This window comes from Sceloporus occidentalis, unplaced genomic scaffold, assembly GCF_023333645.1.
Source record: "Sceloporus occidentalis isolate IW3139 unplaced genomic scaffold, rSceOcc1.0.p SCAF_14, whole genome shotgun sequence".
NCBI lineage: Eukaryota > Metazoa > Chordata > Lepidosauria > Squamata > Phrynosomatidae > Sceloporus > Sceloporus occidentalis.
In genome coordinates, this window is record NW_028316994.1 from 10,676,703 (window position 1) to 10,703,462 (window position 26,760).

Genomic DNA, 26,760 nt, shown 5'->3' on the forward strand with positions numbered 1-26,760 from the left:
TTTAAAAGAAATGGAAGGGAAAATTTTTATAGTACAACCGAAAGAAGTTAAAAAAAATTTAGTAGAGTATAAGAAAATTCAAATATCATGGTTTGGAAAAATAGCATTAGTCAAAATGAAAATTTTACCAAAATTAAATTTTTTATTCAGAATGATACCACTTAAAATATCAGAGGTAGAATTCAGTAAATGGCAACGGTTACTATATGTATATTGTAATGGAGGAAAAAGAAGTAGATTAAATAAATAATTTTGGTACAAGTCTCAGAAAAAGGGAGGGTTAGGCCTCCCTAATATAAAAGGATATTATGGATTCTTCCACGTCCCACTGAGACGACCTCCACGACTACTCCGTGGAGACGTCTGCACTGACTGGGAATTTCTGAGTGCCGGGGCTCCTGGCATTCAGGAAAATTCCTCTTAAGGAAAGGGGAATCAGAGGGGGCTCGGTGGAAGACTCCATACCATCTCAGGAGCTGAGGGATCAGCAGTAAGTCCATTTTGCTATGTGAGATAGGACGGAAGGCGTTAGAGATGGGGGGTCTGCAGAGCAATCCACGCCCGCTCAAAGTGAATGGTGATTTTCGCACAGGGACTCCCACCAACTTTTTAAAGGTGCTGTGAAGAAGAAGACTCAAAGACGAGGATTGCGACAATTCCCGTGAAGTAACTACTGTGTTATAAACCCATAGGCAAAAGAAAAGACAATTTTTTTGATGGCGCGAGATTGAAACTGCCAAAAGAAATAATAGAGGGCGACTTGACGAAACTAGACTTGAGATTCACACTGGAACTTAAGCAATTAATTTGGTACCCAATTGATTCCTTTTTTTGCATTCTTTATAAAAATTAATACTGTTTCCAGGAGGGACAGTGATATATTCTGCTGTACAGCTTTGAAGACTTGCTAATTAAAGGGTTAACTGTCGCTTGCTAGTTGGAGAGGAGTAAAACTCATAATAATAATAATAATAACAACTGATTATAACACAGAAAGTCCTTGAAAGCTCACCTGTGTCGGAAGGTGGGGAAAGAAGGAGAGTGGAGGACATGTGACGGAGAGCGAGGCGAAGGGGGAGTGGAGATCTTGACCTGGAAGGTGAGGTGTGGAATGAGGAGCCGAACGGTGGCAAGAGGAAGAAGAAACCATAGAGAGCAGATAGAGAGGACTATAAAGAAGAGGGAGTAAGAGGGAGCAAGGAAAGGAAGACGATGTATATCCAGTGACTACAGAAGAGGAGGAGTTTGAAACGGATGCGTAAGAAGAGTGTCGATAGAAGTATAATAGAGAGTAGTGTATAGAGTGGCATATGGGAGGACTGTGATTATATTAGAAAACCATAGAATAAGTAAGACTTTGGGATAGATAGGCGGGGAGATCTTTAAGGGAAAGAGCGGGAGAAACAAGTTTAATTAATTGAAATGAACCAATTGATTTTAGAAAAAATAGAAATTTATCAATAAGTTTGTCCACTAATTTGGCTAAAGAGATGAACAATTTTAAGAAATAAATAAAACAGGAGATAAGGTCTGATTTGAAAGAAATTAAACAAACGGCTGATAGTTTGACATTAGAGATACAAAAAACAAAGCAAGGAGTGGACATTTTGGAATTCAGAAGTGAAAAATTGGAAACAGATTATGGTAGATGTCTAAACAAAAGAGATGAAGAATTGGATGAGAGAGCACTCTGGGAGCAGAAACTGAGAGAAAAATGTGTTAAAATTAGAGGTCTACCGGAAGAAAAGGACGAGAAACTAGACAAAACGTTAATCACGGAAATTGATAATTTATATAGACAAAACTCACAAGTGGTGAAACAGAGGGGACTCCCCCACGATGTGGCAGTTTACTTTGTCAAGAAATGAACTAGGGACATATTTCTGACTAAACATAACGAAACTCCATTCAAATATAAAAATCAAGAACTGAAAGACAGCCCAGGACATATTTTATGGAAAAGAAGAAACTACAATAGCTTGACTACTTTTTTGAGGAAAGAAGGAATTTCATATCAATGGGATGTTCCTGAAGGATTAACATTTTGGTGGAGTAAAAAAGAGTTAAAATTAATTCTCTTCAGCAAGCAACGACTTTTTTGAGACGTGCTGAAGAACAAAAGAAGACAGAGATAAAGAAGAAGGAAGTAATAATCAAGCTGAGAAAAACAAAGAACCAAATTGAGATAGATCAGAAGACACAATCTCTGCAGCATCGAATTTAGATTTCCAAGCTCTACTGGAAGAAGAGATAGACTGAGACGTGAAGAACAAGAAGAGGAGGAAGAAGAAGTGGTTCATGAATAATTGTGATACTCTATACTACAGTGTTTAAAAGCAACTGATTACTCTCTTTTTTCATTTTAATACTTTAATATCCTTCATTAATATCTTAATAAAACTTACCTTTGCAATTATAACAAGTGCTCGGTCTTATCAGAAGATACAATTGGGGAATGGCCGATACTTCAAAATTGTTGACGGGTAATGTCCAGGGTTTAAACACCCCCCAGAAAAGGAAGAAAGTTTTTTATTATCTACAAAAACTAAAACTAGATGTAATATGTCTTCAAGATACCAAAATTAAGGAAAAAGACAAGAGATGTTTAAGATGTGTGAAACTAGAAGAATACGTTTCAGCTGGTAAAGTGAAAAAGAAAGGGGTAGAAATATATATTAATGGAAAATATACAGCTAAAGAAATATTTAGAGATAACGAAGGACATATTATTATAGTGGAATTAAATTACAAAGATCAAAAATATACATTGATTGGCATATATGGTCCCCTAGAGAACAAAAATAAATTCTACAAAAAATTGAAGGGAATATTAACGAATTTGGAAATAGCAAATATAATAATGTTGGGAGATTTGAACGGGGTGATAAACCCTTTATTGGACAGATTTTCAGAAAAAAAGTCAAAATTAATCAAGGTAAGCTACTCCAGGAATTCTTTGAGTTAATGAATATTCATTCTTTGGGAGAAGCTTGGAGAATATAAAATGGTGACAACAAAGATTTCACTTTTTATTCAAATCCCCACGAAACTTGGTCGAGGATTGACACAATATTGACCTCGTTACATTTGATTAAAAATATCAGTAAGGTGAAAATTTTACCAAAAATCTGGTCGGACCATAGCCTGGTGCAATTGGATATAAATTTAGGTAAGAGAGAATTTAAATGGAGATTAAATTCAGGATTGTTGCAGGATGAAAAGCTTGTGAAAGACTTAAGGCAAAGTATTGATTTTATTTTAAAGAAAATTCAGCGGAAGAGATTTCACCCCAAATTATATGGGATGCTACGAAATCAGTGATTAGAGGTTGGCTAATAAAAAAAAGCATCTGAGAAAAAGAAAATTCTAAAAGAGAAATTGATAAATAGCAATGAGGAAATAAAAAATTTGGAATTAATATTAAAGAAAGATCCTACCAATGAGAAGATCCAATATGAAATAAAACTCCTTCAAAAACAGATTAAATTTTATTTGGTGGATGAATTGGAAAATAAAATGAAATTGGTTTAACAGAGATACTTTGAATCAGCAAATAAATCAGGGAAAATTTTGGCAATACAATTAAAGAGGGAAAAAGCTAAACGTGCCATAACAGCTATAAAAGAGGAAGATATCTTATTTACGAGCCAGAAAGAAATTTAAAAAGTAATATTAAATTATTATAAGTAATTGTATAAGAAACCGAATGTAGATGAATGAGAGTAGATTACGAAGGATAAGATTAGACGAGAGTGAGATACTTTGATATATGCTTAAAAGGATTAAAGTAAGGTAAATCGAACTAGGTCCAAATACTCTTATGTAAGAGTTAAATGTATATCCTATGGTGAACATATAATACCCTTAAAGATGAGGTTTAAGAGTTAGTGTACATTCTTCTTAAGGTAAACGATGGATTGCGCAATCTAAAGGAAGTGTGTATGTGCTAATAGTGAAGATATAAAAACTGGTAACAAAGATCAAATGAGAGATTAGATGTATATTATGTATTATGTTTTTGTGGTGTTTGTAAACTTTTTATAATGTAAATAAAGTTATTTAATAAAAAAATAAAATAAAAGGGTATTATGAAGCCAACCACTTAAGATATGTAATAGAAGGTATATTGGATGTACCAGATTTGGATTGGTTAGAAATGGGGAAAAAAGAGATAGATATGAAAATAGAGAAGTTTATTTTTAAAGAATTTAGTAGGAAAGAAATTAAAGAAATTGAAAACCCATTCATGAAAAATATATTAGAAATATGGAATAAATATAAAAAAGGATTAATGAATGGAAACTCAACAATAACACCAATAATAAGGGGAAAAAACTTTCCAAATTTTTTAAAAAAGATTTATTATATAAAGAATTAAAGGAACGGAAAATAGATAAATTAGAAAATTGGATGAAATTAAAAATAGGAAAAGAAAATATAAAAGAAAAACTTAGGGGAATAAATATGTCCTGGTTACATTTTATGCAAATAGAACAATGGTTTAAAAATTGGAAGAAAAAAAATATAGAAAAAGGAAAATATACACAACTTGAACAAATAATCCAGAAAGGAAAAGAAATTGAGGAAAATGAAAATATGAAAGGTACAACTAGTAAAATGTATAAAATATTAATGGAAAATAAGAGGAAAAATTAAATCAAATTATATATATATATATATATATATATATATATATATATATATATATATATAAATGTGGTGGCAATATAAATATGTACAAAAATGTTGGGAAATAATTAATAATTTGTTTTATTTATATACCGCTATTCCAAAGATCATAGCGGTGAACAGCAAGTAAGCTAATTAGCAAGTAAGCTAATTTGCCCCCAGTAGTCTGGGTACTCATTTTAGTGACCTTGGAAGGATGCAAGCCTGAGTCGAGCTTGGGCCCTTTTGCTGGTCTTGAACTTGCAACCTTGTGGTTTTGAGTTAATGGCTGCAGTACAGGCATTTAACCACTGCGCCACCAGGGCTCCTTAATAGAAAATATAATAGTAATAGTAATAGTAATAGTAGAGATAGAAAATATTATGAATATAAAGATCGATAAAAAACCAAACAAAGCATTGTTATCAATATAAAATGACGTAGAATGGAAAGAGGAAAAAAAAACTTATAACAAATTTGTTTACTGTTCCGCGATTAATCATAGCAAGAAATTGTAAAACAAAAAATAAATGTGAAATTGGAGGATTGGTATAAAGAAATTTGGAAGTTAGCAATTAATGACAAATTAACATGCAAATTGAAAGTAAAAAAAGGATTATGGAAAAGAAATGATTTTGATGAAATATGGAAAAAAATTATTGAAAATGTATTAAGAAAAGAAGACGGGAAATTACCTCCACAGGAGGAATTAAAATTTTGGATGGAGTATAAAGAAGGGAATGGCTCTGGGGGAAAGCGGTGCACTGAGGGGATATTTAGGGGTTTTTTTTTGTAAAAAAATATATGAATAAAATGGAAAAGTACATATATGTATGGAAAGAATGTTAAATTTGTTTTGTTTTGTAACATTTCAAAAACACTAAATAATAATAAAAAAGAGAATGTCATATACGTTGATGGAGACTGGTGATTGGCTCTAGGTTTGAATATGATTACCACTTATCTGCTCCCATGGTCTCAATGGAGACAAGGCAGCAGAAAGAGAGAGGAGTGCACACCCATATCTCCTTCCCTGGTGCTCTTGGCCCAGCGATGGGGAAGGAAGGGTGAGTGTGCTTATGCATGCACACATCCTTCCTGCCACCTTGGCCAATGAAAGAACCAGTGAATAAGGACTGTATATGTAGGCACATGTGTGCCCCTCCCGCCTCTACTGATGCCTCACTTAAGACCCAGGACAGCAGGGTAGGGATGAACGCTTCAGGGTTTTCTGGGCATCTCCATCACCACGCAATCACAGCAGATTAGGGGCCGATCATGTGAATGCTTTGAGCCACCCAGTGTTTGTCTCTCCGTGTGGAGCTATCCATTTATCTGTGCCTTCAGGGGAAAGTCCACTGGACCAATGGAAATCCCCACCCTGTTCAGCATCTTTCCCCTGCAGTTCCCACAACATCCACTGGAAGACAGCACTGCGCCTGTCGGCCCATCCACCTGTTCTGGAAGAGTGCCTGCTAGTCTAGTCTGGCCATGAAGCTGTCTGTTGGGGCCCCTCCATCAGTCAGCACTGTTTCTGAATCTGGTGGCCCAGGGAGCCCAAATGGTCAGTCTCGTTGTAGCACGGAGGGGACATCCAGCATTGGGGAAGGGTATGCCTTTACTCCCTTACCCCAGTCAGGGCAGACTCATCTTCCCAGTGGCTCCCCCACATACAGTTGGCTCAAGAGGCAGGCATGCTGGATTCCTTGTGGGGCAGGAGATCTCCTTCCCTGGCAAAAACACCAGGTGATCCATCACCCAGTTGGCCTCGGTGCCATCCACCACCAGAGTTGGAAATGTGGCTGCTGGGATTCTTACATCATGGGGTAACCATATCCAAGGGAAATGGGACCTCAGGGTACTGCCGCATGGCCTAGTGGGATTGGCTGAGGCTGCAGCCCCTCAAGGCCTGATGAAGGATGTTAATGCAGGCCAGCAGAGCCTGAGTCCTCGGGAACCACTGCCTGCATAGCTTGCACTTGCTCGACCGTCAGGCCACCCAGCAGCCCTAGGTGGGCATTGGCTGCCTTGCACCCACCCAGTACCACTTATCAACCCACACCGGTTGATACCAATATTAGGGATGCCCTTGTTAATAGGGTTATGGCACACTGACATTCTGATAAATTGTTTTAATTTCTGAGAGTGTGAAGGGTATAGTGAATCTGTGCTGTCATGGTGATCCTTTCCAACACATTTTTCCTTCTTTCTGCTCAGAATGTCAGATCACCCATCATGCACTAGGATTCCCTAATGGAGAATGTGATATTTACTACTACTTCAAGCACAGATGGTATCAAACATGTTTTCTCCAGTTCTGCATGAACTCAAAAGGTTTGAGAATGATGATTATCTAACCTATAATTTCCAAACTTGTGATTCTGGCTGCCTGTGGAATTGCAGCACCAACAAGAGCTTGGAAAATTAAGAGCCAAATAATCTGGATTTATTGAAATTGTCATATATAAAGGATCCTTTCAAGGGAACATCTGCTTGAGGCTAACAATGAAGCTTGGACAGCTCATCACTTACTGCCATTGTTTAATCTGGAGTCTTTGGACCAGAAAAAGCTGCTGCTTGGTTGGGGGTGGTTGTTTATAGCTGGGTATTGCATGAAAACAGAGCAAGAGATGCAGGTTTGGATACTTGTGCATCATTGGGACTGAGCACAAACTGTAATGGCACTTTCAGAGGTTTCATTACTTCTCATCTTTCTCTTGACTGATATTTTGAACAAACGTTTGGGCTCCATGTGCAGCTGGCAATGCCACATTCAACAAAATTCTGTTCGTTCCAAAGGAGATCTTCTCATTGGGGAATTTGTATCCTTTAAATTAGCAGAAATGTTATTAAATGACTTTAGGGAAGCACCGGGAACATCCTACGGAGCTTGGTAAGCAAGAATCATAGAATCATAGAACAATAGAGTTGGAAGAGACCACAAGGGCCATTCAGTCCAACCCCCTGCCATGAAGGAATCCAAATCAAATCATCTCCGACAGATGGCCAAGAAGAAGAGGGCAGGAGTGTGGCTTTGATTCAGTTTAATATGATTTAAGCGGATCTGGTTTAAATTTTTTTAGTGTTGACACAGATGGATCAATGGTGTCCCTAGAGTTGGTGTTCCTCCCATTTCACTCTATACTCTTTAGGCTTTTCTGGACTAATGTTAAATCATAATTCTCATATAACTAGCAAAATTAAAATTGTATCTTCATATTACAATATTGTATACACAACCTAAATGTATTTATAAAGACATAGTGAAGATGTCCGTGTGATGTTTTTAAATTTTTTAAAAAAAGAATCAAAATGTTCAAATGTTCAGCGGCTGAGGGAAATCAATGAAAATGCTAATTAGTTACAAACTGCATGCTGGAATTGAAAGAATACAGACTGATTTTTACTGGTATATTTGCAGCAGATTAATTTCTCCCAGGTGCTCAAAGAATACTAAACAGAAATTATTCCTCCATACACAGCTATATTCTTGAAGTACTGAAGTGGCAGAGACACTAGGAACCATGTTTATTTTAAAAGAAATAATAAGAATTGATATCAATTTTGTACCAAACCACATCTCTGTCTTTAAATTCTTTAATTCTAGTTGTAGTTGAAATGTATGTCTCTGCATCAGGATACAATTGATGGATGAAACCTCTGAAAGAGGATATCACAAGTCCATCTGCTATTCTTATATCCTTCCTGTTTTATTCTCAAGGTTTCCCCTGGTATAATAAGTAAATAAAGTGCATTTCTACCTTTGATATAAACTTGTAAAATTAATTCTGAATGCAGGATGTTGACTAAGAACTATCAGCTTGTCTTTGCCTTTGTTTTTGCCATTTACGAGATCAATAAGAATGACAAGTTGCTGCCCAACACCACACTGCAAACAGTAATCTGGGACAATTCATATAGTTCACTGAAAGCCAGTTTGGCCACATTGGGTTTCCTCTCAATGGGACGACAGAAAGTTCCCAATTACAAATGCATCTGGGAATACAATCTCATAGCCATCATCGGTGGTCACACCTCTCAAACGTCCCTCCAGATTGCCAATATCTTAAATATCTATAAATTTCCACAGGTAAGAATGGTCATACTTCATGCCTTAGTACAGATTTTTTCTTACATTGCCTTTACTGTATATCCTTCTCCTAATTTCTAAATTTGAAATGGTCTTGTCAGTACTGTGTGTCTACTCAGTTAACAGTTCAGTTGTGACCTTGCCACTGGTGTGAATTTGTTTTAGTAAATGTGCCACACTGGCTTTTAATTACTGTGACTTCTGTTTGAGCCTGGCATCTGAGTTCCATGCTCTAGCAAATTAATTGTAAGATATAGCTCTGCATGCCTTCATAGAAACCAAACCCTGTGAAACTCAGTTCAATGATTCCATGCTGAAATAGACTTGCACCACCCTGTCCACTTCCCTCCTGATTTTGGAGAAGATTTGGAAAACATTATTTCTAACTGTAGTAGGATGGATGATGGGGAAAATGTCTGGGTCAAAAGAGCGATAAAAGCCAGGATCTCTTAACTAAGCAAAGAGATAGAGAGGCTAAGCCTCACAATCCAGAAGGTACTCCACATATTCATGTGATGCATGCTTCTGCCAACACAAGGGATGGGAGAAAAGTACATTTTAATTCATTTGGGGAGGGGCTTTATCCATTTCATACCTTGCAGAACTCCATACATTCCTGAAAAGAAGCCATGTGCAGAATTCTAGATATTTCCAAGTTTAGGGCAGCATAACATTGTTCCAAAACTACATACATTAGGTGAATGACTATGGAAAATAGCATGTATTTTTGGAATGTGCAGAGATGTACTTTAGAGTGTAATCAAAGTGGCTTAAATTTTATAAATGCTCCAAAAATATTTGCATTTGAAAAAGTAAGTAGAGAAATGAACAATCAATTCTGTGACGGATTGAAAGGCTCTTGCAGTCCAGTCCAGACCAAAATAGGGAAAAGCTGGAAAGTAAGGTGGGCTTGTATACCTTCTTTTCCCCCTTCTATGCAAGTAGATATAGTCCCGTTCTATGAGAATATGAGGATTTCTGTGATTGTTTCAAGTACTATGCCTATTTCCCATAATTTACTGTAGAGATAGATTTCAAAATTACACATGGCTTTGCTGCTTAGAAAAGGGGATTTGCAGGCAGAAAATATGCTTAATGCTTTTCAAAATGAAAAGGAAAAAAGCTTCTTAGACAGAATACATGAGCAAGAACATGGTCTTTTCTGGAGTAAATAAACTTGCTCCTAGGTGCAGGCTTCAGTCTCATTTCAACAGTTATATTTCTATGAACATTTCCCACCTTAATTTCAGCTTCTGAAAAGAGAGAAACTGTTTGGCTGCCATCATATTAGTTAGTCTCCACTAGAGTAGACCCAATCAATCAGTTGCTAACAACAAATTTTAAGAACAAATCTTATTGATTAGTCAGCTGACCATATCAATAGAAGACAAAATACAAAATACATAATACAAAATCTAATTGTTAGAATATCGAAATACATACAAGGATAAAAAACTGATCTCGCTTAAAAACCCGTATAAAATTAACTAAAAAGTTAAAACAAATATAAGTAAAGTTTAAATAAAAACAAATTATATAAAACAAACTACAGTCTACAACGATCTAAAACAGAGTGGAGAGGAAGGAAGGGATGTTGGAAATGTTTAAATGAACTCATCTCCGTGGCATGAAGCCCAGTTTTGCATGATACATTGATCTCTCAGTTGAGCAACTTTTACAATAAATTTTACTACTCAGCACAAAAGATGTAAATTCTCACCGGAAAGGAAATAGGACAATCTGACAGAGGATCCCAATAGGTCAATCTAACCAAAAAGGGTTGTAAAAGGTGGGCTCTCTCATTATCATATAAGCAACAGTCAAAGAGGATGTGTGTAATGTCCTCAGTGGCAGGAGCAGCACAAATGCATCAATCAGTTGTTGAAAGTTCAGTCGACATGTACAGAAAGCCAACGAATTCAATGGGCTTTTTTTGTCAGGACTAACAACAGACTTTGAGCCTTTGTTTGTAAAGGCTAGCTCCAAAAGGCTCCAAAGGACTGTGGTGAAGGAAGTGCAACACGTGGCTCCTTTGAAGGAATACAGAATCAAAAGTATAACTTATGTGAAGCCAAACTGTAGCACCATCACTTTAAGTGAATTGTGCAACATAGTGGGCCCTCCACATTGGCTGGGGTTAGAAGCACAGGTCCCTGGGAAAGTGGGAAACTCACAAATAACAAAAACCCTATATTTTTAACCTGAGAGATCCTCAATGTAGGAATCTCAAACATATTATTCTGGCACCATGGTCAATGAGCTGTACATTGTGGGGAAAGGGGAAGAATGTCTTTGCAAGGGAAAACTTACTTTTCACATTAACTAAAAATGTGTATATTTTTCTACACTGCCAAGTGACTGAGTCTTTAGTAGCAGATTGCTTTCCTCAAATTCTGGCATCTGGACCAGCGTGCTGTTAAATAACCCTCTCTTCTATTTATGTCTCTGTTCCTGAAACTGAAAGGGTAATGTTTCCCTAACTAAAGGAAGAACTCCATTTCCATTTATTTATTTTTTATATGTGTTTCCTCCCCACTTCTAGCTGAGTTATGGGTCTTTTGACCCCATCTTCAGAGATAAAATTCAATTTCCCTCTCTTTTCCGGATGGTGCCAGATGAAATCTTTCAGTATTTTGGGATTACTCAACTGTTTGAGTATTTTGGATGGAACTGGATTGGTCTCCTCATTCCAGAGGGAGAAAGTGGAGAGAGATTTCATCGAATCTTCAGTATAAGTCTTGTCCAGAAGGATATTTGCATTGCTTTGACACTATCTATTCCCACAGTGACAAATTATGAATTACCGTCCCTTCAGAAAAGCCTAAATACCATTGCCTCAACTCTTCTCTCAAAGAATATTAATGTGATCCTGGTTTATGGAGACGCTCAGTCTATGGAGGGTTTACGGATAATTCTCGAAAGCCTTGAGTTTCTTCAGAAGCAACCTATGGAGAGAATTTGGATCACAACCGCTCAGTGGGATGTCACAACTGTTTTCTCTGATAGTAACTTTACCGAAAGATCCTTCAATGGCACCTTGTCCTTTGCCCTCCACACCAATGTGGTGCCAGGATTTCAGGAGTTTCTGCAGAATCTAAATCCAATTCAGTCCAAGATTTATCTCTTAAAGGAGTTTTGGTGCAGTGCCTTTATGTGTTCTCTCCCACTGTATAACCTGAATTACCCAGATGCAAACAATTGCACTGGGAAAGAGAAAGTTGGAAACCTTCCTGGATCTCTCTTTGAAATGAGGATGACTGGTCAGAGCTACAGTGTTTACAATGCTGTCTATGCTGTAGCCCATGCTCTTCATATTGCCAATTCATTGAGCACCAAATGGAAAGCAATAGATACTGGGAACAGTTGGAGACTTCTGAATATTCAGCCCTGGCAGGTATGTCCAGGGTAAAATAACTACTTAGATAAATTTCTCATTACCTGTCCGCTAAGGTGAGTCACTTAAGCAGAGAGGCAAAAAACACCTCCCACAATAACATTATTTATAATTCTATCACTTTAATTATTGTTGTTGTGATAGCCTTCAGTTCATTTTCAACAAATGGATACTCTAAAGCAAATGTATCATAGGGTTTTCTTGACATGATTTGTACTTGGGATGGGGTTGCCTATGCTTTGCTATGATGCTGAGAGATTGTGGCTTGCACAAGGTCCCCCACTGGTTTCCATGACTGGACTGGGATTCACATGCCAGTCTCCTAATCACAGTATGCACTGATTGTCGTTTTCGTCATGTGTGCTTTTGTTTGCATGCACACCCACCCGCCATGTTTTAAACCGATATGCCAGACACCATGCTCAGGGATTGTTTATGAAGTGGGGAAGGAAGGAGAATTTGTATAATAATTCAATTTCTTATAAAAGCTCTTTTCCTAAACATTCCCATGTAGAATTCAAAGTACTTGCCAGGACCTATGAAGCTTGGGTTTAAAAATAAACATACCATACTCTTCTCATTAGACCCTGGCTGAATTTTAGATGTTTTCAGGAAGATTTTTTTTCAGTCCCACCACTTTCACAGGACTATTTGGCGAGGGCATGGCAGCCTAGACTACAGCACTACACTATTAGAGCACTTTTATTCCACTTTTAACTGCTCTGGCTGTGTCCTGTTGATTTCTGGGATTTGCAGTTTAAGGAGGGACATTTAGGTCTCAATGAAAAACAAACCTGAAAATGCAACATCAGGTAGCCAGAGCAGTAAAAGTGGAATTGCAGCACTATATGAGAGTGTATTGTGGTTATGTGGTGAGAGTCTTCTTGCTGGTTGCTCCAAGGCTGTGAAATTTCATTCCATGGGAACCCAGGCAGGCTACCTCTCTGCACTCATTGTATTAGACTACGTTCAGAAAGAGTTTGGGCAACTAAATCTCTGCAGCAGAAGAGTCAATTCATTCTATTTTAAAATCCTTGTTAGCTCTCTTAATTTAATCCTCTGTTTTAATAGGAAATGGTGTTTAACCAGACTTATTTTTTCTATAACATTATAGCTAAATGGTTTCAGCTGCATTTCTATTCATTTGTGTGATAAGGAATGAAGAATGTGGAACTCAAACAAAGGCAATATGACAGATAGATAATAGTTACATAGTTAGAAAGCAAATCCCTATTCCCATGAATGGTCCAAATAGACAGGCCAAAATAAAGCTGCTTCGGGCTACTTTGGAGGTAAGCTGTTTAAATGACACATGCATCGCAGGAGGCCAGAAGATGCCCCAAAGATGTGCTCCAGTCTTTAGGACTGGAGCGTGGCTTTGGCGTAGCTTCCAGCCTCTTAAGACATATGGATCATTTAAACAGTATACCTCCAAAGTGTAGCAAAGCAGCTTTATTTTGGCTAATCCACATAATCATCTTTTTTGTCCTGCTCCAATTTAGCTACGCTCATTTCTGAGATACATCCGCTTTAACAATAGTGCTGGGGAAGAAATCTTTTTCGATGAGAATGGGGATCTGGCCTCTGGATTTGATGTCATCAACTTGGTCACTTTCTCTAATCAATCTTTCCAAAAATTCCGAGTTGGAGGAATTGATCCCCACGCTTCTGCAGGCAAAAGCTTCACAATGAATGTCAGTGCTGTTGTGTGGAATCACAAGTTTAAGAAGGTAGATTTTCGTTTATATGTCTGAAAGGGAGACTCTTAGAGAGAAACAAGAGATCACTTTTGACTCTCAAAGGTTACCTTTGCCACATGGGGATAAATAGTCATTCCAAAGAGTTTGCATCCTAAAATCATAGCATCTTTTAGTTAGAAGGTATTTTTGTAAGATACCCCTGACCTTCTACAGACCGGCAGAAAGTGCTGTCCTGTGGGCGGAGTCAGGGTGCAGCGTCCTCATGCTGGATACACTAACCCCGCTCCCAGGGTGCCATTTTTTTATGCACCGGTCCAAAGAATCATTATCCAACCAAGGGCTTTATCACACCAGCCTGTTTCTCACTGCAGTCACAGTAAAAATTTGAAATGGTAACTTAGCGCTTTGAAAGCAGCCATCTTCACATAGATTATCTTAGGGCTGCTGCCCCATTGCAGGATCTTCCTGTCCCGTCCCTTCCCTCCTCCTCCCTCCCTTCCTTCCCATCATGCCTTTGGGTTTTTTTGAGCTTTTCAACTTTTGTTGTGCAGTTCTGCATCTCTGCAGCTCTGATTTGATGTTTTAATTTTTAATTTAAAAAAGCCACCACTGTGAGGCTTCAGAGCTGTGGATTTGTGTGAAAACCAAAGGATTATTTTTAATACAATAGTGAGGGGGGAAGAGGGGACAGTAGCATCATGTTACTACAAATTGCACAAATGCCCCGGGAATGGCTTTTCGCACCCATGGCATTGCACAATTGGAAGCTCATTCACTGGTTTTCCCCCTTGAATAAGAAGGAACAGCTGGCTGATGGGGCATCTACAGGAGGAAAGTGGCGTCGTGTGATCCATGTCACCGGTGCCATTTTCTTCCAAATTAAATTACGGTTTAAAAGCCATTTGTGATAAAGCCCCAAATTGCATAAAAAATCTAAAGGTTCTTCTCCATCTCTAAAGAAATGGAAAGATAAAGAACCACATCATCTCACTTAGGAAGAATGAATTTTTCACCATTCTGAATTCTCATTGTGCTTCACATTAGATGCTGCCTCGTTCCAGATGTGTTGAGAACTGCCAGCCAGGATACAGCAGGCTTCTTCAGCCGGCGAACTATGTCTGTTGCTATGACTGTGTTCAATGTGCTGATGGGAGGATTTCAGACCACATTGGTAAGAAAAAGAATATTGTGTCATATGGGGAATACTTAATCTGCTTTACATAGAGGAGTATTCTATACCCCAACCACTTCCTTTCTTACAAGCCAAAGAAATAAAAAGATTCTAGAAATGACTGGTTCTTCGGCTTGAGTCTTATGGGGAAAAAACCAACAGATAAGCCCTATACAGACAGTTGTGGTTGGAGTCCGGGCACAGCTTTCTGATGACGCATGCCCTAACCCCACCCCCAGGGTGCCAAGATGCCATGTGCCACTGCAGACAGTGTGCAGTATCATGCCGCACCTCAGACGCTGCATGCACATGACACAGCATCAGAGGGGCACCATACAGCCATGCCACCACCGCTACGGCACACTTTGGAGAGTGCAAAAAGAAGCCGCTTTTTGCAGCTCCTTTTTGCACCTTCCAAAGAGCGGGTTGGGGCCACAGTGTGAGGTTGCCATGGCCCTCATCAGGCCAGGAAAGTGGCAGCCTCCCACCTCCCCTTAGGGGCAGTCTGTAGAGCCCCATAGTTACCATAATGTTTTCCAGCTCAAGAATGTGCAGTGTGTCTTCCTCTGGTTCCAGCAGCAAATGTTGGTATATTTTATGGTAGAAGAAGGAAAATAGGGGTTCAATTTATGCTTAGGAAACCAAACTTTGCAAGTGCATCATTGTTTAGGAAAGCCTATGCAGAATTAAGTGTAGCAAGAAGTATCTGTGTGTTCCACTAGAAAGGGGCTTCAACATTTATGTGAACTTCAAATGAAAGGCCTCTGACAATGATTGGTCTGAAAGATCTGCCTCCACAAGAAAGCTCTGAAATTGTTCAGGACGTGAGGGAGGAGTTTTGGGCTGAATTTCTTCTCAACAAATGTTGCCAAGAAAACCCCATGATGAGCTCATCTTGGGGTTCTCATGAGTCAGAAATGATTTCTAGGCACACAACACAACAGCAAATAATGTGTTTGGTATACATTTAGAGGTTGTTCTCTTGTGAATTATTGTGACCCTTCTTATCTGCCCCTTGGAAGACAGAGAGAAGGGAAAACCCCAGTTATGATTAAGAGGAACTCCAGACAAGAAGAAAAATCAATGAAGGTCCCAGGTTTTCTTCTTGTACTGCTAGATTTTGTTTTGGAGATCTCTCTACAACTTTGGATTGCTGAAAATACACATTTTGAGTAGAGCTAGTTCAGTCTCCTCTTACATAGTTCTTTATGGTATTCCCATGTGTACCAGTTGCTAAGATTCACAATTTGGTATGAATTTTGCACAGTGTGTTACAAAGAATCCCAATGAGAGCGGAAAGAAATTTAACAATTCCCCAAATAGTGTGAATGCATCCGCTTTGAGTTTTAAGTTTGCAGCCATTGCCTCACTGTTCTGTTATACAAAAGATTTGTAATATGAGGATATTCATAGAGCTGAATCTGAGTAAGTGGAATTTGTGATCAGTGAGATATAGTTGGCCCTCGGTATCTGCGATGGATCAATTCTGGAACCACCCCTGCAGAAACCAAAATCTACATATGCTCATGTTCTGCTGTTACAAATGACAGTGCACATGGCCTCATGGCCATCAGAGACCTCTCCCGTTGTCCCCAGTTGAAGGCTGCCCTGCCACCTCCCTTTTCCTCACTTCTCCCTGGATCTTTCCACCACCCCAAGACCCTCTGCCCACATTGGCCATCACTGGTATAGAGCATAAGGGAGTAGCCAATTCTCGTTTTAGTACATCTATGTGTTCAAATACGAAATAAAAATAAGTATGTTTGTATTTTGTATATTGTATATTTTAGGACAATAACGGAGTTATAAAAGTCCCAGATACTTGAAACTGGTATGAGAACAGCAAAATAGGAAAAATGAGTTCATATTACAAATGATGGTTAAATAAAAAGGAGAGATGAAGTGACAGTCAGAAAATAAATAAGGAGATAGATATGAATGTTGACAAATATTGATGAAAAAATTTATATAGTAGGTTGTAAACTTTTATTTTTTATATTTTCAGTATTGATACTGGATATAAAACAAATAGTCACAGAAAGGGATAGGAAGTCGTCTTTCTTGTTTTAGATTGTCCACTGTTGTGTTTTTTCCTGGTTTTTCCCCCTCTAAGTTGTATGATTGAATTCTTATGTGCTGACATGTGTAAAATGAATGTTTTACCTATTGTTTTCTATGTGTTAAATGTTTGTTTTAATTTATGGAAAATAATAAAAAATATATAAAAATAAAATACGTATGTTTGAAAAAATTGTTTGAAATACACATGTACACATGCAAATGAAATGATAATTTATTTAGAAACAAAAAAATTATTTATAACAAACATATCAAATATTCTCATGGAAGAAAGAACAAAATTTGGTTAATTCAGATCTAAGCAAGATTGATTTCTAAATGAAATTTGAAGAATATTTGCAGTGGTTTGGGAAACATTGAGAGCTTTTTCATGTATTTCAGATGCAAGTGAATGTGAAAAGTGCCCAGACGATCACTATCCAAATGAGAAGCAAGTCCAATGCCTTCCTAAAAGAAACATTTATCTATCCTACACAGAACCCCTGGGAGCAGTTTTGGCTTCCTTTGCAGTCTTCTTTTCACTAATCACGATTATGGTAATGGGGACTTTCATTCAGTACCAAGAAACTCCCATTGTCAAAGCCAACAACTGGACCATTACCTGTATTCTGCTTGTCTCTCTGTTGCTCTGCTTTCTTTGCTCCTTTCTTTTCCTTGGCACTCCAGGGAAGGTTTCTTGCCTTCTCCGGCAAACAGTCTTTGGGGTTGTCTTTTCTATAGCTGTTTCTTGCATGTTGGCCAAAACTATCACTGTGGTGCTGGCCTTCATTGCCACAAAGCCAGGGAACAAGATGAGGAAATGGATTGGGAAGAAGCTGGCAACATCAGTGATCTTTGTCTGTTCTGTTATTCAAACTCTGATCTGTGCTGTTTGGTTAATAACCGCACCACCATTTCCAGAGGCTGACATGCACTCCCAGCCGGCTGAGACCATCTTGCAGTGCAATGAAGGCTCTGAGACTATGTTCTACCTTGTCCTGAGTTACATGTGGCTCTTGGCTTTCATCAGCTTCACAGTTGCTTTCTTAGCCAGGAAGCTGCCTGACAGTTTCAATGAAGCCAAGCTGATCACCTTCAGCATGTTGGTCTTTTGCAGTGTTTGGGTTTCCTTTGTCCCAAGTTACCTGAGCACCAAAGGGACTAATATGGTGACCGTGGAAGTCTTCTCCATCTTGGTCTCTAGTTTTGCATTACTGGCTTGCATCTTCTTCCCAAAATGCTACATGATACTTTTCAGACCTGAACTAAATGTAAAAGAACAGTTAGTAAAGAAGAACCATTGAAATTTATTTCATCTTATTTGTTATGCATAATCTCATTTAATATATCCATTTGTAAAAGGAAATGATCCTCTGTTAGGTAAAGCTAGTTGATAAGGACTACTAGTGGATGTGGATGTGTTTTCCCCCCTTTCTTTTCCCCATATTCACATTGATGTTGAAGTAATAGTGCCACTCTACTCTGCTGTGGTCAAGCTCCACTTGGAATAATGTGTCCAGTTCTGGGCATCACAATTTAAAAAGGATGCAGAGAAACTGGAGCGTGTCCAAAGGAGGATGACTAAAATGGTGAAGCATTTCAAAAAACTTATGAGGAACGGCTTAGGAAGTTGGCGATGTTTAGCCTGGAGAAGAGGAGTTTCAGAGGTGATGTAATAACCCTGTTTACATATTTGAAGAGTTGTTATATTGAGGAGGGAGAAAGCTTGTTTTCTGCTGCTCCAGAGAATAGGACCCGGAGCAATGGATGTAAGCTACAGGAAAAGAGATTCCACCTCAACATTAGGAGGAACTTCCTGACAGTAAGGGCTGTTTGACAGTGGAACAAACTCCCTCAGAGAATGATGGAGTCTCTCTCTTCAAAGGTCTTTTAGCAGAGCTGGATGGCCATCTGTCAGGGATGCTTTGATTGAGAGTTCCTACATGGCAGTGGTTTGGATTGGATAGCCCTTGTGTTCTCTGTTAGGGAATGTTAATGGTCTTTTCCAACTCTTTGATTCTGTGATTCTATAAAATTGTTTATTAACACCAGAATTTATAACCATATACAAATCAAAGACCTAGTCATGTTTTATGGTAAATGAGGATGCAAAGAGATTTGTAATTTGTAGCACCTTTGAGACTAATTGAAAAAAAGAAGCTGGTAACATGAGCTTTCTTTTTTTTAGATATTTAATTTTTATTGTTATTTTCACAAATATACAAGAGACAAAGTAAAAATCAACTTTCGAATTGTTAAATCATATTTTACATCCTTGTACATTCATCGACGCTTTTGTGCAAATTTTCTAACATTGTAAAGAAGATCTTCATTTCTTCCTTCCTTTTGCTAAAGATCCATCTCTTCCTTCGATGCTTAATCGATGTTTAATCTTAAATGAGTCTTTTGCTTAATTATAAACCTTTCAGCTATCATATATCTTAGATAAACTCCCTCCCTTTCTTTACAGTTACTTACTTTATGACCTGTTCCTCATAGATCTATATTCCATTTATTTTCTATGTATTTCTGAAAAGGGTCCTAGTCCATCTCTCTTTCCTTTTTTTCTGTAATATTCTCTTTGTATAATAACGTAGCACAGTCCAAGACCTTAATTTCTAGAGTCTTTAAGAGCCATTCATCAATGGTGGGCACATAAGATGACTTTCAATTCTTAGCCAATAGAATTCTAGCACAAGTAACCAAGTTCATAAATATCCTCCAGTGTTTGCTTCTATTTACAGGGTTCAACAATGAGATCATATTTAACAGGTACAATTCCGGAACAAAAGGGAAATCCATTTTCAAGATATTCTTAATGTTTTTATGAATTTTTAACCAATATCCTTTTACTATTGGGCAAGCCCACCACATGTGAAAATATGTCCCCTTCTCGTTTTGGCATTTCCAGCATTTGTTATTTTCCAACCTATATATTTTAGCCATTCTTGCTGGTGTGTAATACCACCTCTTTGTGACCTTCATAGCATTTTCTTTAAGTTCCTGCGACATTGTAAATTTATTAGCTCTTTCCCAAGCAGTTTCCCAGTATTCAAGAGGTATTTCATGACCTATTTCGGTAGCCCATGCCATCATGTGAGTGGATATAACCTCTTGTTCTACTTCCCTATTTAGGAACAAATTATACAGTTTAGCAATTTTACCTTTATCCCTTGCTTCTAAAATTTTATCGAGCTCATTATTTTCTTTTTCAAATCCTTCTTTTTGTAGATCTTCCATAAATCTCTGTCTGATCTGAAAATATCCAAACCAGTTGATGCATTTTCCTGTGTCTTTTAGGTCTTCTCTTGAAATGAGCTTTGTTCTATTATCGTGTTCTACTTTAATTAAGTCCTTGTATCTTATCCAATTTGGATTCCCTTCCCACCTTCCCAAAAATGCCTCCTGCGGAGAAACCCAGTTGGGTATCTTTAGATAGAATTTCTCTTTGATCTTTATCCATATTTGATGTAAGGCTTTCTTAATGGAGTGGTTATAAAAATCTTTATTTATTTTGTCTTTATTATACCAAGTATATGCGTGCCAACCGAATCTCAGGTTACATGCTTCGAGATTTAATAAATTCCTTTTTTCTAGATTAATCCAATCTTGGATCCACATCATACAACAAGCCCTATGGTATAGTTTAAGATCTGGCAATGCGCAACCTCCTAAGGATTTAGGTTTCATTAGAGCCTTCTTGTGGATTCTTGATCTTTTTCCTCTCCATACAAAATTTAGGAGAGTTTTTTCCCAGTCCTTAAAAATCTTCTCATTCACATTTATAGGAAGATTTAGAAACAAATACATTAATTTTAGCAGTACCGTCATTTTTATGGTAGCTATCCTTCCCATTATTTTTTGCCATGCAGGATTGTAGTTGTTTTCAAAAAGGTTTATATTTCTATCGGTCAACCATATACCCAAATATCTTATTTTCTTTTCAGGTTTTAAACCAGATCTTAGTGATAATTCCTTTATTTCTTTTTTCTTTAAATTTTTTGTTAACATATATGTTTTATCTTTATTAATTTTAAAGCCAGATAATTCCCCAAATTCATTTAACTCTTCCAGTACCCAATTTATAGACTTTAATGGATCTTCCAGAATGATGAAAATGTCATCAGCATAAGCTCTAAGTTTGTGTTCATATCCCTTGATTCTTAATCCCTTAATTTTCTTATTGGCTCTAATTGCGTTATTTAATACTTCCAAAACCATAATAAAAAGGAGTGGGGATAGAGGGCATCCCTGCCTTGTGCCTCTGTTTATTGCTATACCCTCAGTTTTTTCATCGTTTATAACTATTTGAACTTTTTGTTGAGAGTATATTTCCTTTATATTAGTCCAAAAAAAGTTGCCAACCTCCATCTTCTTCAAGGTTTCAAACATAAACTCCCACTTTACAGTATCAAAAGCCTTTTTGGCATCAAGGAACACAAGAGCTGCTTTTTTTCATTATGGAATGTATAATATTCAATGACATTTAAGACAGTTCTTACATTATGTCTGATTTGTCTTTCCGGAAGAAATCCACTCTGATCAGTGTGGATAATTTCTGCCAAGATTTTTTTCAGTCTATTTGCCAATATTGAGGTATATAGTTTGTAATCTTGATTTAACAATGCTATTGGTCGGTAGTTGGCAATATTTTTTTATCCTTTCCCTCTTTAGGAATCAATACGACATCCGCGGAGTTCCAGGATATTGGTTTCCCGTCTGTAATGATGTTATTAAAAGTATTACAGAGGATCTCAGATAGTTCTGCACTGAATGTTTTATAGAAAAGAGCCATATAGCCATCTGGGCCTGGGGATTTCCCGGGTTTTAATCGTGAAATTGCTTCTTTAATTTCTTCTTCTGAGATAGGGCTATTTAGTATTCCTTTTTGTGCCTCGTTAATTTTGTTGATACAGTTCTTATCTTGATATTTTTTGCACTTTTCTAAGAGAAGTGGAACATCTACATTTTCCCTGAATAAATTTGTGTAGTATTCTTTAAATGCATTTTTAATGTCCCGTTGTTTTGTGATTTTTTCCCCCTTTATATTCAATTTCTGTAATATATTTCTTCACTCTCTCTTCCTTTAATTTCCGTGCAAGTCAACGATTTGGTTTATTTGCATGTGCAAAAAATTTTTGTTTTGCAATTTTAGTTTTCTTGATAACCTCCTCCATATCTTGTTTATATTTTTTCATTTTTACTGCTTCATGCTTTATTCTAAGTTTTTTATTTTCTGGATGCAAATTTACCTCCTCCTCTAATCTTTTTAATTCTTGCTCAATTTCCTTTTCCTTTTTCTCTTTGGTTTTTTTTATTTCGATAGCTTTTTTTATCAGTAGTCCTCTTGTGACTACTTTGCAAATGTCCCAAACTGTTTTATATTTAATATCTGGCGTGTCATTTAATTCTAAAAAGATCTTTAATTCTTTCTTCAGCTGCCTTACAAAATCCTCATCCTTAATAAGATCCTCATTTAATCTCCAAGTTCTATCTCTTTGACCTTTTCTAAGTTCTATATTGGTTTCAATCATGTTATGGTCTGAAATATACCTTGGTGCTACTTCCATACAACTTATTCTGGGTAATAATTCTTTTAAACACATGAACATATCGATTCTAGATGTTGACTGGTGTACCTCTGAAAAAAACATAAATCCGTTTTTCCCTTCATGTAAATGTGACCATACGTCTATTAAGTCATGTTCTTCCAGCAGATCGAAACAACTGCCTGGTAATTTCCCTTGGTTCTTATGAATTTTCCTTTTTGAGCTCCTGTCCCTTTTAGAATTCAGCACACCATTAAAGTCTCCTGCAAGTAATACTCTATCACTAGTGTACTTATTTAAATCATGGTTTAGTGCTTTGAAAAAAACATCTTTCTTTTCCAGCAGAGCATAAACACAAATTATATCTACTCTCTGATCTAGTACCGTAACTTGAATTGCAATATATCTACCTTTACCATCTTTTAACATCATATTTTTTATTAACATAAATGGCTACACCTCTTCTTCTTTTACTTTTATCAGAGGAACAAAACATGTGACCTAAGTTGGGATTTCTTAAGTATTTTATTTCTTTTGCCTGGATTTTACACACATAAAACATCGCATTTACTTTTTTCTAAGTAGTGAAAAATTTGTTTCCTTTTATTAGCATTATTTAATCCTCTGACATTAAATCAGCCAACCTTCAATTTCATGTATTTTTTTAAACTGATCTCTTCTCCTTCTGAAATCTCTCCCCCTTTGTCAACAGAAACTTCTTCTTCAAGAGCAATGTCAGCCGGTCCCTTTGTCTCCTCCACTCTCAAATTAGTATCTTTCCTTTTGTGTGTTGTCTGATCAACCTTCCTTTTGTCTAAAACTCTTCTGTAAAAGTCTCTAGCCTTTTCTGTTGAATTGATTTTGTATCTTTTCTGTTTGTACTTGAAGGATACCCCCCTCAAATTTTTCCCACTTATATCTGATGTCATAGTTTCTTAAAGCTTGGGTGAGGAATTTATAGTCCTGCCTTCTTCTCAATATTTGTGTAGGGAGGTCTTTATAGATCTCAATTTCCTTCCCATCAATCATTAATTTGCTTACATGATTGAGTTGACAAACTTTGTTTCTTAGCCTAACATTAGTAAAGCATATTGCAATGTCTCTGTTCATTTTTCTTTCCTTAGCAATTGCAGAGTTGATCCTAAAAAGTTTCTCAATTTGTAAGTCTAGCATCTCATTTGTCATATTTAAGAAAGCGGCTAATTCAAGGATTATGCATTCAAACAATTTTTCTTTTTCTGCTTCTGGGACTCCTCTTAATTTCAAACATCTTTCTCTGTGTCTCAATTCTTGTACCAGTATGTTTTGATTACTAATTTGCCGTTCAAGAGTTATTATTTCAGCTTTCCTTTCTACATCTTTTGTTCTTATATTCAGTTGCTCAACATCTGTTCTTAGATCTTTTAGTTCTTCTGAGATCTTATCCATTTTATTTGAGAGACCTTCTATTTCTTTCCTCAAATCCGCTTTTATTTCCTCTCTAGACTCTTTTAGTTCCTCTCTTATTTCTTTTTTAAATGCTTTCTTGAATTCCCTTAATTCTTGCAAAATAATTACACTAATGTCCGACTGTTTATATATAAATTCTGAGGAATCTCTACGAGTGTTGGAGAGATTCTGTGGCAGCCCTTGTGTAGATTGCCTGGATCTAACTCCTGATGCCATAATTGCTGATCTTATTTAAACAATGTCTAACTAATAAGAGAGATATAAAGCTCAAATAATGTTGAGCTTAGTTGGTTGCAAGAAGAACAATTTTGACCCAGATAAACAATGAAAACTATGAGGCTCAGTAAAAAAATAATAATTATAGACAAATTACTCCCCTTTACTCCCTTTCAGCCTTGCAGTAATATCTTATTACCCTATTGCTCCTTATTTTACCCCCCTCCCCCTGCAATTTTATAAATAAATTCTCAGGTTTTTTTTAATTGTTTGGTGCCTAAATGCTCTCAGAGCTGCCCAAAAGCTTTGAAATTCTATAACAGCTTTAGGGATGTAGCACAATTAAAGGGGTATTTGCAAGCTGGTGTCCAAAGCTGCTACTGAGAGCAGAGGCTGCTCTTCGGGCTCTAGCCCCTTCCTTAGCACTAATACGGCTCTTGAGCCGTATTAAGATAGAAAGAGACATCCCAGAACCCCCCCCCCCCCCGAGCCCCTGAATTCCTATCCCTTCTACAGTTAGGAATTACTCCAAATTATGAGTCTACTCCCAGAAGAAAGGCAGGTAAAACTGCCATCACTTGCTATTTTCCCTAGAAAGGAGACGGTGATCATGGGGCAGAGGTGCGATGACCCTGGGGCCAAATAGCCCTGAAGCACTGCCTCTCTCCGCCGCTGCCGCCACATTGGGGCTGATGTTCCTGGGCCTGTTTAAAGGGCCCTGGGCTTTGCCCTTAGCCTCCACCGCTGCTGCTGCGGGTGGGAGGGGGGGTGACCCGGGAGCGTGCAAGCTCCAAGCTGCTCTGCCTCTCTCCACCGCCGCCGCCACTGCCGCGTTGGGGCCGGTGTTCCTGGGCCTTTTTAAAGGGCCCTGGGCTTTGCCCTTAGCCTCCGCCACTGCTGCTGTGAGGTGGGAGGGGGGATGACCTGGGAGCGTGCAAGCTCCAAGCTGCTCTGCCTCTCTCCACCACTGCCGCTGCCAACAACATGAGCTTTCATAGACTTGAGTCTACTTCCTCAGATGGATTGGGTCCATTGGCTGAAGAACAATGGCTGGCTCCCATGTGTTAAGACTACTACCATATTCTTTCCCTTTTATCCTGAAGTTGAGAAAAATATTTTGCCAAATTCCCCAGGTAATCTAGGCTGAGAGAGCCAATAACTATAGAAGGGGACACTGTGATATTGGATCCTTTTTGATAGAACTGGTGCTTTAGTTTATTTCACTGAATAAGCAGTTTGATGATATTCTTAGCATTTGACATTCTTTACTCTGATAACCTTGATAAGAAAGAAAAAAGAGAAAAATATAACATTGGAAATCCAAGATGGGAAAGAAAGATATAAAGATAGCAGGAAAATTAAAACATATTTCATAAAGTTTATAGTGACATATAAAGAAACAATAGAGAAAAAACAGCACAAAGATAGAATAAAGAAATATTTAGAAAATGTTGGAAAAATAGACTTAACAAAGGAAGATAAAGAAAAATTGAATAGTGAAATTACATTAACAGAAATACAATATGCCATATCGGAGAGGAACCCAGCAGCAGAGGAAGAGTTTCTGGCATTTGGCCTTGGGCATGCCTGAGCTCTCCTCCCCCTCATTCCAGCCCTCGGAGCCAGAGGCAGCGTGGGTCCTCCAAACTCAGCCTGAGACTACAAAAAACCCTCCACCAACACCTGCTCTGACAGGAACCCAGCAGCAGAGGAAGAGTTTCTGGCGTTTGGCCTTGGGCACGCCTGAGCTCTCCTCCTCCTCATCATCCCAGCCCTCGAAGCCATAGGTGGTGTGGGTTTTTTCCCTCCTCCCTATGGAAATTATTTTAACTCTTTTAAGTCATGTATGCTTTTAGCAAGGCTATTGCATAAAGGGTATTATATATTATTATTATTGTTGTTGTACCTACTTGATCATATCTGAATCCTTTTAACTTAAAATCATTTTTACTATATACATTTTTTACGAAACCTAAATTGATAGGACACATTAGATATAATAGTCTTATATATACACTGTTGAATACCTGATGTTAAGCTTGCATAAACTTATGACCACCTAAAGCCAGTTTCAGACAGCTCTGAGAAAAACTGACCATAAGCGGGGCCCTAACAATATTGCCACTGTTAATAAGAAAACACAAACATGAATAGTGAAGATATGATAACCTTGGAACATCCTTCATTCTCAAACTACTTCCTAAAAGAGAAAGTTGTGCAATCAAAAATAATTCAGTATTTTACTAACTACAGACGCAAATCCCCCCATAGATGCTCTCAATTTAATGTAGAAGCAAATCCTATGGGAAGTAAGGAAATAACTTCATCACCTGTAGCACCTATTATGGATTGGTCCTTAGATAGGATAGGCCCTTTAAAGCCTCTAAATAGAAGTTTCTCTGCACCAAATCTTGAAATTGAAATGGCTTTTGCTGAGGGAAAAATAACACCTGAACCTATTATAA

General features: G+C 37.6%; 1 protein-coding gene across 1 annotated transcript; it reads left to right on the top strand.

Moving 5' to 3' along the window:
• Positions 1-8,467: 8,467 nt before the first annotated feature.
• On the top strand, positions 8,468-18,385 carry LOC149303889 (vomeronasal type-2 receptor 26-like). Its single transcript, XM_089480846.1, has 5 exons — positions 8,468-8,758; positions 11,301-12,152; positions 13,655-13,882; positions 14,897-15,023; positions 17,484-18,385. The coding sequence occupies exons 1-5, from the start codon at positions 8,468-8,470 to the stop codon at positions 18,383-18,385; spliced, it is 2,400 nt and encodes a 799-aa protein (XP_089336972.1).
• The last annotated feature ends 8,375 nt before the right edge of the window (positions 18,386-26,760 follow it).